At 37.4% G+C, this 18,400-nt stretch overlaps 1 protein-coding gene across 2 annotated transcripts in view; it reads right to left on the reverse strand.

Moving 5' to 3' along the window:
• Positions 1-18,400, reverse strand: part of plcg2 (phospholipase C, gamma 2) — a 29,136-nt gene that overhangs the window by 751 nt on the left and 9,985 nt on the right. The window contains exons 14-30 of one of the 2 annotated variants that reach the window (XM_056261295.1): positions 14,819-14,987; positions 14,627-14,722; positions 14,433-14,516; positions 14,164-14,336; positions 10,980-11,180; positions 10,698-10,817; positions 8,828-9,008; positions 7,223-7,291; positions 6,787-6,896; positions 6,181-6,271; positions 5,964-6,030; positions 5,703-5,869; positions 4,430-4,532; positions 3,647-3,850; positions 2,459-2,598; positions 2,219-2,330; positions 1,635-1,814 (exon numbers count right to left, since the gene is read on the reverse strand). In XM_056261295.1, the coding sequence (XP_056117270.1) occupies positions 1,635-1,814; positions 2,219-2,330; positions 2,459-2,598; positions 3,647-3,850; positions 4,430-4,532; positions 5,703-5,869; positions 5,964-6,030; positions 6,181-6,271; positions 6,787-6,896; positions 7,223-7,291; positions 8,828-9,008; positions 10,698-10,817; positions 10,980-11,180; positions 14,164-14,336; positions 14,433-14,516; positions 14,627-14,722; positions 14,819-14,987 (2,267 nt within the window). Of the gene's footprint in view, positions 1-1,634; positions 1,815-2,218; positions 2,331-2,458; positions 2,599-3,646; positions 3,851-4,429; positions 4,533-5,702; positions 5,870-5,963; positions 6,031-6,180; positions 6,272-6,786; positions 6,897-7,222; positions 7,292-8,827; positions 9,009-10,697; positions 10,818-10,979; positions 11,181-14,163; positions 14,346-14,432; positions 14,517-14,626; positions 14,723-14,818; positions 14,988-18,400 lie in introns of both variants that reach the window. The other variant, XM_056261294.1, reaches the window with a different exon arrangement.

Genomic DNA, 18,400 nt, shown 5'->3' on the forward strand with positions numbered 1-18,400 from the left:
CATCGAGCTCAGTTTTTGTACTCAAACTTAAACCTGTATTCATTTGCACAATGTGGTAACGCTTCCTTTTGCAGTACAGTACTCACGTGTACTTACAGTGTACTTACCTAGAAAGTACTGGCTAATATAAGGTAAGTACATGGGTTAGGGGTAGGTTCAGGGTTAGTACCTAGTTATTACCCAGTAACTGTAATTAATTACTATTATAAGTACATAGTATGTACATGGGTAACAGAACTCAGGGCTGCCAACTTTTGAGTTCAGCTTAGAGTGAGATTTTGGGGGGCGGGGCTTGGGTTATGGAGGAGGGGCTTATTTAGGGGCGTGGCTTGGTGTGGGGAAAAATACAAACACAAAATCCTTGCATTAGCAGAAGTGTATTAAGTATATATTGATTGTCAACGTATTTGGTATCTGTACAGAATTTCTTGGGAGATTTACATTACATTTAATTTTACATTTAACATTTTAATTGACATTCTGTTCTTAGAAAACAATAATTAACATTAACTACTAGGCATGTCCAGATATTTGTCATCTGGAAATGCTTTTGTACTGTTTTTTATGATAAAGTTATGTAAAATAACTGCTCAGTGCTGCAAAACAAACAACTCTGCTAATGCTAACTTAATTTTATATAAACTATCTAACAGGCCTATTAGTTACCAGCCTAAACTGGATGGAGACAAGGAGCCCCCTATAACTCACTGATCTGCCTGCGTTCACAATTCACACGGTGCAGATGGGAGGGAGAACGGCTGACTACACAGTTTATGAGAATAAATTGTGTAGGCTATTTCCCTCACAATTGTCACAAAAAACTCACACTGTCTGTCTGGTCTCCAGAGCCGGTCCGAGCCTTTTGGGGGCCCTAAGCAGAATTTGATTTGGGGGCCCCCTCCCACTACGCGAAGTCCCCTGTGCTTGACGATTATTGACACAAATGTCACGCAATAATGATACATTATGAATGAATACAGTAAGGTTATGTATTAATACAAAATAAATAGGCCTACTTAATAAAAAATAGATGCCTACTTAAATAAAAAAGTTTAAACTTTTACTTTACTCTTTTACTAACTCTTTGAAACTTCTTAAAACAAACTGTCTCAAAACATATAAAATAAATGATTTGCTAAAATAATGACAAAACTGAGAAATCAGAAACATAATAAGAGCAAGGGTTCAACAATGACAATTATTGTTGAAAACTGTAAAAATATTATTATTTCTCAACTGTCTCAATACAGTGTAACTGTCCACTGGGTTGTGTTGCGAAAGACACGCAAGCTCGCTTACCTCTCTGCCGTCGTGCGCGTGCGCGGTTAGGAGCTCAACACATCTGTCTCGCATGCACGCTCGCTCGCTATAGATTACAGGATATTTTAACTAATTTGCGGTAAAACTAGTCGATCACGAATGGCTCAACTGGTAGATCTAGATAAACTTATCTTTCAGGCATTTGACCGACCGGGTTGACACCTCAGCGTGAGAAATCGGGGGTGTGGCGTGAGAGCGTGAGAATTGGCTCAATTGCGTGAGTCTCACGCTGAATGCGTGAGAGTTGGCAGCCCTGGGACTGTAAAAGGAAGCGTTACCAAAAACTAATCTGGCAATGTTGTTGACAGACTTACCAGAGCGAACACCTTTCACAGGGAACGTAGCCTGGGCCAGGAAATTGGGGTCAGAGAACATGTCCTCCTCAAAGACCACAAAACGTAGAAAAGTGAGGTCTGGGTCATACACGTTGAAAGTAAATGTCTCTGAAGACTGGCAGTTCGGCCCGAGCCATAAAGGGTTCAGTCCATTGTCATCTGTGGACATATTTAAAATAAAATAAAATTATAGATAAAACAAATACTTCTGGTGCACTCTTACAGGGCAGTCCACAAATAATAATAAAACATAATAATAATGTATTTCTATAATAATTTTACTAAAAAATTAAACACACACATACTGTATACATATACATAATATATATACAAAGCTTAGCACGTTAGCAGTTCACGTAGATTCTAGTTAGAAAATACATAAGAATGAGTATGAAAATAATTTCATACTTATTCACATATTTAAAACAAAAACTAATATAAGCGACAAAAACACACAACAAAATGACTAAAACTTTAAATCTAAAATGCAAAGGTAAAACAATTCAAAATATGAATAAAAACTATAAAAGTATCTCAGTGATATCTCAGTGACTGCTTCTTACGGCAAACGGTAGTCTTGACTTTGTTGTCTTCTGTTTGGCCACACAGTTCAATCTCCACAAAGGGACTGGCAATGCTTCGCCCTGGTTTGGGAAGATGTCGTGCTCCTATCACCTGAGCATCAAAAAAACAAAAACAAGAATCTTTTCAATTTCTTTTTTTAAAATGAAAGCGTTCTTGTTCAGTTCATCTGACTCGGACTAAATTAATTTTATTCTGTTTGAATGAAGATCATGTCTTACCCTAATGGTGAGAGTATATCTGACATTCTTCTTCTCCTGATGAGGGTCATAGGAGTCTCTGCGCATCATCTCAGGTTGCAGCACATATCCTGTGCCTCCATTCAGACTGAAGAGAGCGCTGTTCAGCTGAATGTACTTATCTGAGGAGAGAAGCAAACGCTGTTTTACTGAATATGCTCTTTATTGATTGAATGACTAAAAAAAGGTTGTATTTTTCTCTGTAGATGTGTTCCTGTGCTTAGACTCACAGTCTGAGCCCATTTTGTTTCCTTTATTTCACATTTTTATCTTTAAATAATAGGTAACACTTTACATTAAGGTTTATACTGTATGTTTAACATGAACTAATAATGAACAAAATTACTACAGCATTTATTAATCTTAGTCAATTGTAATTTCAACATTTACTAATATATGTTTAAAATCCAAACTTGTATTTGTTAACATTTGTAAACTAACATGAACAATGAACGATTTGATTTTTACTAGGATTAACAAAAATTAATTGCTCGTTGTTAGTTCATGTTAACTAATGTTAACAAAAGAGACCTTATTGTAAAATGTTACCAAATAGTTGTTTAACCTTCGCACTATTCTTACATTATTTTCCATGTTCCCTGCTTCCGTCTAATACTCTACCCATTTATGCAAACATTTATTTAAACTTTAACTAGAATTTCAATAAAACCTTTCATTGAGTAATTTCCTCTCTTCCTTGTTTACTATTTTACACAAGAGGTCAAGGGTTGGTTGATTTGTGTGGAGTAGTTTTATTGCCCCTGCTGGTAGATACATGGCATAACTACACCATTATGCTGGCAAAAGCATTGATAAACGAATAAATTGAATGTTATTAAAGCCCAAAATGGCCAGTCAGTCACAGGTCGTATACTTAAAGTGGGGTCATACGTTAGCCAAACAACTGCTATTGCGATGAGTTAGGTTAGGTTAGGTTAGGTTACTTTATTGGTACCCGTAGGTAGGTAAACTAGTTTTACAGTCTGAGAGGCAGGACATCCTTAAAACTTTGTTGACCACAACATAGCATGCACCATACAAAACATTAAAACATATAAAAACAGGTAGTAACAAAAAAATGGCGGAACAGAAAACAGTACATGACCAGATTGTTAACATATAGTTTTCTCCATGTATTACAGACCTGATCAACTTCACACTTCATCTTACCAGCAGTTTGAAAGTTGAGTGCCACCATGTGACAGCCGAGCATCCATAGTGGATACGGATCATAGTTGGAGGAATCCACCCTCTGGCCCTTAGGGTAGATACGGCTCAGCGACTTGCGGTTATACAGCATAAATTGAGTCGACTTGTTTCTGGAAGGAACCTTAGTTTCTACAAAGGAGCGAACCTCTTTGTAGGTATAATTATCTGAAAGGGAAAGGTAATCGCATTGTTAATACACAGTTAATATATGTTTGGGGTCGGTAAATATTTTTTATTCTGGTCTGCTATGTCGCTCACCAAAGCTGCATTTGTCTAATCAGTAAAACAGTAATATTGTAAAATATTATTACAGTTTAATATAACTGTTTTCTATTTTAATATATTTTAAGATGTAATATATTCCTGTGATGGCAAAGAGACTTACTCCAGTCTTCAGTGTCACATGATCCTTCAGAAATCATTCTAATATGCTGATTTGGTGCTCAAGAAACATTTCTCATTATTATCAATGTTAAAAACAGTTGTGCTGCTTAATATTTTTGTGGAACAGTGAAACATTTTTTTTCAGGATTTTTTTGATGGATAGAAAGCTTTATTTGAAATAAACTTTTGTAACATAATAAATGTCTTCACTGCCACTTTTGATTAATTTAATGAATACTTGCTGAATAAAAGTTCATTTCATATAAAAAAAATACTGACCCCAAACATTTGAATGGTAGTGTATATGTATTCATATTTGTGTAAATATGTATAAATGCATATTTATTTAATTCGCTGTACCAAAGCGGTCCTTGTCTTTACTGCGAGGCTGGCAGTAAACAACCAGTTCAGACATCTCGCTGGCCACCTCTTCTTTGCTCTCGACCTCCCTCTGTTTTATTTTCTGCAATGGGAAATTATTGTAAACATTCATAAACTCTAGCCCAACATTATACTTTAAAGCTGCAGTCTGCAGTTTTTCCTCTTTGTCGCCATCTCTGTTCGAAATCTGCAATTGCAGTCATTCGCGGAATTATCTACTTTACGTGAGTTGTACTTCAACACCCTCGACATGGCACAGCACGGATGAACACAATGTTTGAGGAGAGTGTGAGGCTGTCAGTCACCGCGCCGATATGGATACTGGCATTCACAATCACAGATTATTCTTTTTGGAAGTATGACCAACATAAGAATTTTCACCGGAAAATGTCATCTGAACAAGTAAGTAACATCCACTTTTTTTCTGGTTCTGACATTGCAGTAAATCGCGCTGATTAAATCTAATATTCGCTTATCATCACGCAAAACCGTGCAAATTATACTTTGTCTTCAATTTAGCATTGCGTGACTACATGTATTGTCCTTCCGATATGTATCCTTGTTTTCGCATGAGCCGGTTGCAGTCTCTTTTTTCTGTAGCCACTCCGAAGTCCAAACAAAGTCTTTTGCATTTTACAACAGGTGAATCTGTTGTCACTGGTGATTGTCATTTGAACCTTTCTGGATCCGCCATCAAATTGATAAGTTTAATTATATCAAGTGCTGTGAGAAAAGGCTATAAATCTCCACCTCCAACATCCTCACACGCAATATAGCCGACTAGCCGAGACTCCTTTATGTGTACAGATGTGACGTAATGATGCAATGACATGCTCGAATCTCCCGCGGAAATCCACCAGTACCACTGGAATTAAAAACATTATTACAAGCTTAACGTTTTGAATCGAGCTACGGCAAGCAGATAGCATTAAACACTGGCTGGTTATGTATTTTCTCAAATATGTATTTTGGATCATTTTTAACCCCAAAAAAAGCTACGGACTGCAGCTTTAAATACTTGACTAGATACTTAGAATGCTTTAGATTAAATGTTCTCTCTTGGGCTACACCTAGCATTTAAACACCCCCTAAATCTGTCTGGCTTGAAACGACTTACCCTATATTTATAGAATGAGTGACTCAAAACCTTGTGACAGCTCTCCCCGTGTGACAACTAGCCCCGGTTTGCCCTATTTAGGAGACGTATTAAGATCCAAACTTGAGTGTGTGAGTCTAAGTGACTGAGACAGACCTCGAACTCTCGGTTTTCTTCTCTCTGTGTGATGTCCCAGGCCACCTGGTACCACTCGTACAGCTCCTCAGTGGTCTCGGTGGCCAAATCAAATGGCATCATGTTCTCTTTATTTTCCTTATCCTGCAACGTCACCACCACAGGTTTGCCATGTTTGGCTGAGCGAACTGGAAATGAAGAAATGAGTGCAAAATAGGTCTGAGCATAACAAAGCCATATACTGTACAGTTGTTAAGTGGCCCTGAAGATAAATCATCTTACCAACAGTACACTTTGAGATGTCCACTACCCCTTTGCATAAGTCACCTAATGGATTTTCCTCTTCAGGCTGAAAGAGAACATCTAATGTTGATGTTCAGAGTATCGGATGTAGATGTTTCTCTATGTATGTAAGCAAATAAGCATGCAAAATACTATACTAACTAGCACCATGGGCATATTCGTTTAGTTAAATATCCACATTTTTAATATGCTTTACCTGGTAATTGGCATCAGATGTATTGGCCACTTCTTCTACATAATTTGAAGGGAAATAGTGCTGCACTTTCCCACCAAAGTCTCCTTTCCACCTGTAGGCATCAGCAGATAAACGAGGAAATTAAATGTTGGGGAACTTATCAAAATGTAAGCGCTTCAAATCACCCTGTGGTTTTTAAAACACCTGATAGAGGCACAGAGAGTGATATGATAATCTTTTTCTGGCAGAAAAAGGGAATAATGCATCTATGTGCCACAAAGCTACACTAAAATAAAAGTACCATGGGTTTTAACATGTAAATAGAAAACAATATTACTGTTTCTACCACTTTTGATCAATAAATGTAGTCTTGGGTTGAGCATTAGAGATTCTTAAAAATCTTAAAAACACATCTTACCGACCCCAAACTTTCGAATGTACCTTGGAGTATTGTGTAAATGCTGTGGTACATGTATGTGGTAATCATTTAGTACCATGGTATTTATCAAATTTTCATGGTATTTATTATTGTATACCTTCACTGCATCATGGCACTGCCACAGCTTTTTTGCAATGCTAAATAGAGCATTTATTGCTTTTATCGACATAATATACAAATCATCTCACCATCCATTTGCCTCCTTAGTCACATTATGGATCAAAGAGCCCTTGGAAAAGGAGAGTTCATCCGGCCGCATGGCCCTGTAGTCATAGAGGGCCCTCACTGTGCTCTGGGGCTGCAACGCAACAAAATAAGTTCAATCTTGCTATACGGATCTGCAAATGCACTGAGTTAACCCACACATCCCCTCAGTGGTTCAAAGAGTGTGAAGGCTAAAATAAATTCTCTTTAAAGAGAATTTGTGAATTACATCGAACTAGAAACATGAAGCATTTATGGCTAAACATGACATCGCAGGCTGCATTTCCTCTTTCGAGACGATCAGTTTCCTATGTGAGAGAAAGAGATAGCCAGCACCACCACTTCCTCCCCAGCCCACAGGAGATGACCTCTTGTGCATACTAACATGCAGGAGCTGTGTTTGCTCTTCAAAGTGCTTACCAGAGATGGCTCTATCTCGTTGGCCTCCACATACTGTTTAGAATCATAAAGTGAAGCAGTTTTGGTTATCTGAAAAGAAAGACATAAAGCATTTCTTAGACATTTTTTCCTGCACATTAGACTTAACCCAAGCAAAATCTATAATCTACACATTTGATATAATATGTCTGATTAGTCTGTGTGCTCGATCAGTGGTTCGCAACTGATTTTGCTTCAGCACCTGTATTGGAAAGCAAGTGGTGACTCAAATATTTATTGAAACATTTATTTGAAAAAATAATTATTTGTAACTTATTTAATTAAATGAGCAATACATTTAATGTAAATAAATATTTGTTTTAATGTTGTAATTTGTTGTAATTAATGTATTTAAAAAATAAATATATATTTTTTAACTAAACTGAATATTTAACTAAATGATTGAAATCAAATAATTGGTATATATATACACATATATAAATAAATGGAAGTTTGTTTCTGCAATGGAATAAAAAAGGTAATTTTTTTATCTCACAATTCTTACTTTTTTCTCAGAATTGCGTGATATAAAGTCACAATTGCGAATAGTTATGTCAGAATTGCGCGATATAAAGTTGGCAATTGCATGTTATAAAGTCAGAATTCCGTGATATAAAGTTGAAATTGTTGCAATTCTTACAGAAAAGGAAGGTTTATATCAGTTATTAACAGTTTATATCTCGCAATTCTGACAATATAACACACAATTGCGAGTTTATATCACGCAACTTTATAACTCGACTTTATAGCAAGCGTTCTTATCGTGAGAAAAAAAGTCAGAATTGTGAGATAAAAAGTCACAATTATCTTTCAATGTTTTTTATTCCATGGCAGAAACAAGCTTCCATAATATTATTATATTATATTATATTATATTATATTATATTATATTATATTATATTATATTATATTATATTATATTAAGAATGAACATGATTGTGATTGATCACAGAAAACCATTCAGCAAGGTCGCATTAAATTGATCAAAAGTAACAGTAAAAAAAATTATAAATGTTAAAAAAAAATGCACGTGTATTACACCAGCCACGAGAAGAGGGGGAAAACATTAGCATATCCTCAAGAAGTGAAAAAAGACTTAGTGCATATTATACTTGTTCAACTAAATCAGAACTTTTGGTCTGAACTTTGATTGGAAAAAGGAGAAGAAACCAAAAGAGCTACTACAGATAAAAGGATGCAAGTGTAACATGCAAACTGTGGCCGTAGCAAAGGAAGAGGTGCACATGCCCTTGTTCACTTTGAAGAGTGTATGCAGACAATGCACTCAAAGAAAAACTGTTGTACAATCCCTGCACAGTGTTCAGCACAGTCCGCAGTATGGGGCTGTATAAAACGTGGGTAACACTTTATTTTACAGTGTCCTCGTTACACGTTACATGTAGTTACTATAGTAATAACTATAAATTCTGCAAAATTACATGCAACTAATCCTAAACCAAACCCTAAACCTTACCCAATAGTAAGTACATGTAGTTAAATATTATATTTACACTGTAACACAGTCACCTTAAAATAAAGTAACCAAAAAGTATTTTCTATTCCAAAAGAAACAATATTTTTTCTTACCGAACTGAAGCGCTCAACTAGTTCTGGTGTGACTGGGTAGCGGAGTTTGATCTTCCGATATAACGCTTTCTTTCGGAAATAGTCGACCAATTCCACCAGACTCTCAAACTCACTAGAGGTGCCCAGCACGTACATAGATCCATCTTTGTGTATCCGGCAGTGCTTCACCATCCCTTCACCTCTGTTTCAGCAAATAAAACCCACAATGAATTACAACAATTATTTAACTAAATAATATAAACACCAACAACAACGTGCTACTGTGGGTCTTTTGCCCCAGTTTTGAGGCTATGAATTGGATGAACTGAGCTTCTGGGATATCTTGATTTTTTTAAAACAATTACAGTTAATTTAGAAAAGAATATTTCCGTACAAATCTAAATGAATTGCTGTATCCACAAATCTCCCAATAAAAACACACATAAGAACATTAATATCCGACATAAATTCACTGGTCATTATTATGCAGTGACAAATTATTATTGTTTTTTTTTAGTAATCAAATGTATAAAAAACACAGAATAGTCTTCACTGTGTGCATAAAATATATATGTATTCGTATTATAGTTATATAGTATAGAGTTACAAAAGTGATTCAGTCAAGAGAAGTCAAAATTCTGTCAGTAATTACTCACCCTCATGTTGTTCCAACCCCGTAAGACTTTCGTTCATCTTCGGAACACAAATTTAGATATTTTTTTATGAAAACTGAGAGCTGGCTCACTCCTTATAGGCTGCAAGGTAATTTCATCTGCCAGCCCAGAAAAGTTAGTAAAGACATTGTTAAAATAGTCCAAGTGATTACAGTGGCTCAACCTTAAGTTTATCAAGCGACAAGAATACTTTTTGTGCGAAAAACAAACAAAAATAACGACTTTATTCAACAATTCATTTTCTTCTGTGTGGGCCTCTGTGAGCTCTCAGCGCTTCTGGGTTGTACGTCAGAACGTAGGCTCACTATTGTCCAGCATCACACGCATCACACACATGACCAGCGTCGGGCCAATAGTAAGTCTACGTTCTGACGTACAACCCAGAAGCGCTGCGCTGTTACACTACGTCAACAGCTTAGGAGAATGACATGGAAGAGAAGAGATGTTTGAATAAAGTCGTTATTTTTGGGGGGGTTTGCGCACAAAAAGTATTCTCGTCGCTTGATAAACTAAAGGTTGAGCCACTGTAATCACTTGGACTATTTTAACGATGTCTTTACTAACTTTTCTGGGCTGGCAGATATCAATTACCTTGCAGCCTATGAAGGAGTGAGCCAGCTCTTAGATTTCATCAAAAATATCTTAATTTGTGTTCCGAAGATGAAAGGAAGTCTTACGGGGTTGGAACAACATGAGGGTGAGTAATAATTACTTCAACGGTTTAAAATACTTGTTTTTAAATAATAAATGATAAATAATTTAAATTATAATTGGTTCATGAAGCATCCCATGATCCACACTAAACCAAGTCTATGGGATTTTTTGTTTTTGTCTGTTTGAAAACCACTTAGAAAAGTAACAGCACATTTTGCTTCAGGACTCGTATTGGAAATCAAGTGGTGACCCAATAAAGTATCAAAAAAGTTTGTTGAAACATTTATTTTATTTTATTATTTTTTAATAATTGTATTAAATGATTAGTTGTTTTTAAATAATGTATTTAAATCAGTAACTGAAATCTATTAATTGGTTTAATAAAATGACATGAATTTATATACAGTATATATACATACAGCATCTATAAACAAATCTCTCCACATGATGGGATGTGAATGGATGGACAAAATAAGTATTTGAGTCTAATACTAGGGGTTACGTGTTTTGAAAAACAATCTTAAAAACCAATGCTAATGAAGAGAAGGAAAACAAAGCAGCACCTGAAGGTGATGGCGTAAGAGTCTGAATCTTCTCTCTGTCTGATGAGGAAGGCTCCATCTCGAGGGATCCTCATGAGATAGTCCTCCGCCTCACCTCGACTCAAGTTACTGTAAAACCATCTGAAGACAAAAAAACCACAGCTTCATATCTACGGTGTGCCTGCATTTTGTAGTGAGCGTTAGGAGAAGCTGCAAGCCTGACCACGTGGTCTTCTACAGCCCTGCTGGCCGGGATGTGGTAAACACCATGAAGTTGTTTGTGCACATCAAGTATCGACTAACCCTTCATGCAGGTGCTGGTCTGGTCGAGGCACAGGTTCGGTGAGGCGCAGGTAGAAATCTTGACAGCGGAGCAGGTTTTCCCTGTAATACTGGATGAGTACATACACACTGGGGAAATGCAGGTTTTCTGTGAGGAAATAGACAGTGTGACCTCCATCTATGCAGGAACGGATTCGACAATGCTGAACTCGTCCACTGCGCCTGCAAAGACCACACAGTGAATTTATTTAGCAAAAAGTGCATTTCTGTATAATTATGACCAAAGGAAAAAAGTAATTTATATATGAATAATATGGGTCATTCTTGTTATGCAGCACCATATGCATTGTAATGGAAGTATTTCTATAAAAGGGTATTTCTTTCAGAAATATACTTTGGTCAACATCAGGCACATAAATGTATTAATTATGAATCATTTACACAATGTAAACGAAAACTGGATGAACAAAGTGCTGAAGTTAGCCATTGGTCAGTGAGACATTGAGAGTAACTTCCTGGAGGATGATGTCATTATGAAAAACATTATGCCATTAGAACATGCTCAAACTGATTGATTGTATTTGTATTGTATTGATTACAATTGATATTGTATTTGTATTGTGTTGAGTTTAGTACTGTAGTTTGAGTACAATATCAATACAAATATAAATGACTTGTAATACATGACTTATTTAAATTAGCATAAATGAAATTAAAAAAGGTATGTATTGTGAATTAGCTAACAAGAAGGTGTCAACTTAAAGTTAAAAGGATAGTTCACCCAAAACTGTAAATTCTGTCATACAGTAATTTACCCACCCACCCTCAAGTTGTTGCAAACCTGTATGAATTTCTTTCTTCTAATGAACACAAAAGAAGATATTTTGAATAATGTCGGTAACCAAACATAGTATGTAGGAAAAAAAAGTCAATGGGGTCCATCAACTGTCTGGTTATTGACATTCTTCAAAATATCTTCTTTTGTGTTCACTGTTCAGCAGAAGAAAGAAATTAATAAAGGTTTGGAATAACTTGAGGGCGAGTAAATGATGACAGAATTTTCATTTTTGGATGAACTATCCCTTTTATCTAGCCTGATGTTGTCATACTCAGATTCTAGTCAGAATGTGAGTCTGATACTGCTCCATTCGGCTGTGATTATGGGGCGTGTTACAACCGAACCAGGAAAAAAATGCCTCTGCACTCAATTGGATAGACCGAATCCCGTAGGAAGGATGGCAAAAACATCTTTACGATCGACAAATGCCTTGATCGCAGTTTTCTGTTCCTCTTTTAAAGGGGTCATATAATGCCATTTTTGTACAAGCTAGTATGATTCTTTAGGGTCTAAATTAAAAGTTTGTAATATACTTTAATTAAAAATTCTTATTAGTATTGTAAGAAAACACTTATTTTACCTGGTCAAAAACAGCTCTGTTTTCAGCACGCCGTTTCAGTGCATATGCCTTTAAATGATAATGAGCTTTGCTCACCCCGCCTCTCTGTTCTGTGTGTACATCGTTTGTAACACAATAACACAATAACCATAACGCGTTGTTCAGTATAAACGTGGGATTATGAATTATATTGAGAACATCATACATAGAAAACATGCCGTAATGTACCCTAAGTGTAAACCTTAGACGCATTCATTGTGAAGCGTGCAGGTAGCGATTTGCAAAGATTAATATAAATATTAATATAAAGTTTAATAAAACGTTACACTCACTTCAGTTGTTCTAGAGGTGCAGCAGGAACACGAATAGCTGGTACCGATTATTTTTTCATGAACAGCTTCTTAGCAAAACCAGCTTTATACTGACCCTCGTTTATAAAGCAGTCTGCTGAGAAATGATTCGCGCAAACATGAGAGCATTGACGTTGCTCGTGGGGAATTTTTCCTTCGAAAACAAACTCAGCCACTGCGTCTTCAGCGGTTCGGATTTAGGAACATTAAAATGACTGCTGTGTTCGTTATTACACCCAAGAACAGAACACCACAATCGCTTAGATGCCATTCTGCTCATAGACAGTGCTCCAGCATATCAACAATGACCGCGCCGGTCCGCGCAGACTATGATTGACAGCTCTCACGAGCGAGGGCGGGTCTGTGTTGAAACGATGCTGTCAATCAACAATCGTGGGAGGGGCGTCCGACCGTGTGACGTCACACGGTCGAACGGCTTGATTTGAGACAGAGGAAAACATATAAGGAGATTAAAACAAAAACACTGGATGGATTTTTATCATTATATGATGGTTGTGTACAGGCACTGCCAACACACATTTCAGTACAATCAACTTGTAAAAGTGCATGTACTATTATATGACCCCTTTCAAATGAATGCGCTGTCTAGATCTTCTATACCAGACGCGATGGCTGAATCTACACATCTAAATTCTCCAGCGGCAGCCATTCTTTGTTGTAAACGAATTCAACCCAAGCACTCTCTTTGGTGACGTGGATGATTACGTTACTATTGATCATCTGCCCATCATCGTATAAAGCCCGCCCTGACAATTTGATTGGTCCAAACAGCTTTGGTTCGGGCATACATGCTTCAAAACAGATCAAGTCCAGACTGAACTTCCCATCCTCAAATGTTGTGGTCGGGGCTAAGTTCGGCTGGGATCTAGGCTACCTTTAATCGACATTTTTATCCATCTTTGAAATGTTGACATTATCATACTGATTTCTGTAAATTTATCAAAGGATGGAATCTTTTTTTTTTTAAACAAAAAATCATTGACATCATCAAAAATATTGCTGTAATTTAATGATGTATGTGTTGTTGTTTTGCCCCACAAAATATTGTCACTTCCTGTGTGATAATGTCAGGATAATGCCACATAGATAAACTAAAGTATCAAAATTAAAATAAAACATTTTACCACGTTCACTTAATTGTGAAACTGTGCTAAAATAAATGTTATATAATGTTATAAATAATATGATTCTGATTTCAGTCTTAAACAACTGCCAGATTAATATTTTATCTAGTATTTTATCTAACATTATGATGGGACATGAAAATGTACTGCATAGTAGGAATGACCCGTATCAACTGCATATGCTGCATTTTCCCTATTTCTTCCATTTGTAAAGACTAAATTAAAGACAATAAATAAAATAAAGAGAAAATAGGGAATAAAAAAACCCATCTTTCCTCCCTCTTTGAAGAGAATGAGAACAGGCCTACATTACCAGAATGAGAGGGTGCAATCATTGACGAAGGTGTCGCTCTCCCGCACCAAAAACGTTCCGTCAACTCCACCCGAATCTGCACAATATTCTTGCAGCAGTCTCTCAGCAGTCTGTCTGCCCTCTGACATCCGCCCGTGAAACCAGGGCTCTGACTGATGAAGCTCTGTACCTCCCTGGGACGACTGAGGATAAGTTATACATTTGAATTACAGTTTATTTCCTTGATTTTAAAGTGAATCTCATTCTGTAATTGAGTCTCAGTGATTTACCTTTCCAGCATCGTCCTCTAGTTCATTCTCCTCAGCATAATACAATGTCTTGTTCTCGATCACACAGTAGTGCTTGTACCATCTCTGCACACGGACACAGTCACACAGAAATTACACTCATAATCAATTAAGGCAACTGAAATAAGATGAAACAACCATACAAGCCCATGATGATGTTAACTGGATTTTGGTACCTCATCTATTGGATCCCAGATGAAGAGCTCTCCCTGCTTATCTCCTTTTCGTAGATCCTTTTTGCCAAAAGACCCATCAAGATTCAGTTTCTTGTGCTGTATGAAAAGGTTAGTAGCAAAACATTGATTATGTGGCTTGGTATTGCATTGTAACCTGAAAGGATGGAGGATTTTCCAGTGAAGCTTTTCTACCTTGAGGATGATCTTGCCCTTTAGTTGGGTTGGTGATGGCAGTTGTTCTGCTTCTGGTTCCAGTGGCTCCATCAGAAGCTTGTCCTGGAAAACATCTTTGAACACCTGAGCCATCATTTTCTGTTGCTTGATGTCACAGTGTTCTTCTATGGACAGCACCACAGGATACCTGCAAAGAGTATACCCATTCATAATCATTCTTCATAAATGCTGTGCATTTCCAAAAAAACAAAAACTGTGTGAAATAATTAAATTTTTAATTATTATCATAAAAAAAATACTCCTACAAATATAACATAAGCAGTAGATGAAAGTTGAAGAAAAATGTAGAGGTCATATTTAATCTGATATATATATATATATATATATATTACCTTTTTAGATTATATATATATTTGGCATGAAGACAATGAATTGTGTGCATTGTGAAAGTATTATCATTCTAAATACTAAGTACTAAGTACTTTTATGGGCCCCAGGAAGACTAGCAACCACATTGTGGAAGCTAATGGGGATCCAAAAAATAAATAAAAAATAGGAACATTTCCCAAAAAAATTCTTAATTAATGATTCAAGAAGTTTTACTTTTGAATTTTTGTTAATTCCAAATATTATCAATGGTAATCTCATCAGATTCCTATTACTTTAGTAAAACAGTATTCAAATTTAGTATTCAAATTTGTTTATTATTAAAATAAAAATTTAGATGAGAAAAAATTAAAGGTGGTACAACGTCTCTGTTTCTCTTTTAACCCTTGTTTCCTGAAGGAGGGAATGGAGACGTTACGTCGATACTAACGTATGGGGTCTCACCTGGAAGCCCAATCACCTTTCGGGTAATAATTTGCATGCCAAGCCACTCCCCTGGACATATGGGTAAATAAGCTGACCAGAAACTCACTCATTCAAGTATGTGCTGAGGAGCCGAGATTTGATCCTGTCATTCAGCAGAAAGTAGAGGGTTGTGGCAGAAGGGAAGTAATGTATCTGCTCCCTTCTTCAGGGAAAGAGGGTTACAAGAGTAACCAAGATGTTCCCTTTTGGTCACGTTTGACATTATGACGATAATGACGTTTGGGGTTCCTATGGAAAGCGCCACAACCACTGACCCCTGCACCCATGTAAATCGAACAGACCCCACTACCTGGTGGGACGGAAGGACAGAATTCTACAAAGGGAAGGTTGATAGCTGCTGTTCCTTTCTACTTTACCCTATTCAGCCACGGCTGGTTGTATAACACTGGGGAACTGTGCCAAGTCCAGATGGAAAGGGAGGATATGGAGGCCACATCCTGCCTGTTGGGAGGTAACATAGGGAAATACACATATGGACCTATAGGGCAGTACTACATAAGGAAGAAAACTGTGGTAGGTCCTACCTGGAAAGGGATGGAACTACTAAAAATGGAGAGGTGTGACAGAGCAGACACTGTCAAGGGAAAGACACGGGTTTACCAACAGGGAAACTTTACCGTGGAAAAATACACTTATGGGATTACCCGAGTGGGATCACTACATATGGGCACCTAGCACAGTACAGGAACTGACCAAGGTGGCATGCACAGAAGTACTGGGCATGGATTTAGACTCCTCTGCCAAGTCTGACTGCCAAGGGTGTTGGAGGAACCTCAAACTAGGGTTTGCCAGCTGGGGTACTCATCTGGAGAGAAAAATAAGCGTTCATACTCCTTCACCGAGGGTGAATGAAGCTGCAAGTGGGACTCTGAGCCAGTTTTCCCGCCACTTACCAATTATACTGTCAACACACAGGAAGAAACTGGCTCCACCCGGAGATTGTAAAATCTTGCAAAGGTATTTGGTGTCGTCTAGCCCGCAGCTCTGCAGATGTCTGCTAAAAAGGCGCCGTGCGTTAACGCCCAGGTAAAAGAGAAGCTCTGCATGCGGTCCGCATAAATCCACAGGGCACGAACGGGGCAGAGCAACGTGAGGGCAGGGTCTGCCGACTACAGGGGCAGCACTTGCAAGTTCACTATCTGGTCCTGAAAAGTGGTGGGCACATATCCAAGGCCGGGGCCTCAGGATTACTTGAGAGTCAGCCGGGCCAAATTCCAGGCACGTTTCGCTGACCGAAAATCCCCCACTCTCTTGATGGACATGAGTTTGGTCAGGAGCGCTGTCTTAAGGGACAGGATCTTAAGCTTGACTGACTCTAGCGACTCAAAGGGTGCTCTCTGCAGAGTTGTAAGTACTAGAGAGAGGTTCCAAGAGGGGATGAGGCGTGGCCGAGGAGGATTTAGGAGTCTTCTGGCACCTCTCAGGAAACTGATGATCAGGTTATGCTTTCCCGAAGACCTTCCATCCACTGCATCGTGATGTACCGCAATAGCAGCAACGTGCACTTTCAATGTGGAGGGAGAGACAGCCTTCGCCCCAACCTCTCTTGTATGAAGGAAAGCACAGAGCTGATTGGGCATTTACAGGGGTCTTCCTGACGGGAAGAACACCAACCAACAAACAGACTTTTTGATTTCAAGGCATAAGCTAGCCTGGTAGAGGGGGCTCTGGCTTAAGTGATGGTGTCCACCACTGCAGGTGGAATGCCACTTAAAGGAGAACTCCGGCGCAAAATGAACCTTTGGTCTAATAAAACATTGGTACCTAGTCAACCGTTCTCTGAGATTTGTTTTCATGATAATCGAATGTAAAGAGTTTTATCTCTAAAACCTGTTTAGCGTATAACGCTAGTAATGGGGGCATTTAATAAGTAAAAAGAAATCGCTAGTTAATACCACTAACAAGGCTCAAAATAGCCCCACACTAACACAGTAACATAATGAGGGTCCCTACATGCAAAACGAAGCATTGAGAACTTTGTAAGTGTACAGACCGTTTAATAAGAAGATATTTTATAAAGACAGTCCACTTCGTGTATACAGACAGGAGCCATCTTTGGAAAACAGTCTCGACTAGTCAAACCACGAACGATGTGCTAAGTGAGCTGAACTGTATGAAGTTCAATGAACTTCTGAACTGTATGAATGGCGTTCGTGGTTTGACTAGTATATTTTCTAAACATATATTTTTCTGCAATCATATGTGAAAAGCAAATGTTAGGGTGTTCCTTTAGCCCCATTGTAACCTAGCTAATATACTAAGGTACTATTCATTTAGATCAGTGTTAATTTTGACAGCAAATTTTGATTTTTGATAGTCTTTTGACTAAAATGCCATTTAGTTTTAGTCATATTTTAGTTATCTGAATTGTTTTAGTTTTAGTCAACGAAATACAATAAGGTTTTAGTCGACTAAATCTACAGTAGATTTAGTCGACTAAAATTGAATGGGTTCAGTGTTAAATTGTAATGCATTAATTTAGAATTTCTCTAAAATGTCCAAACCCATTATATATTCCCGTAGAAAACATCTATTAACCTGATAATATTAATAATTTTTAAAGTTTGAACATGCAATACAGACACATATTTAGCACTGTGACATAAAATAATATCTTAAAATTAAAGTCTTACATACATCATTCTTTATTCTTTCAAGCAGACATATTTATTTGTCTGAATTAAATCTAATTAATCCTTATTAAAGCTATTAAAGAGCAGTGAATGC

Source organism: Rhinichthys klamathensis, unplaced genomic scaffold, assembly GCF_029890125.1.
Source record: "Rhinichthys klamathensis goyatoka isolate OS25496 unplaced genomic scaffold, OSU_Roscu_1.1 h1tg000181l_1, whole genome shotgun sequence".
In the NCBI taxonomy this organism is placed as follows: Eukaryota; Metazoa; Chordata; class Actinopteri; order Cypriniformes; family Leuciscidae; genus Rhinichthys; species Rhinichthys klamathensis.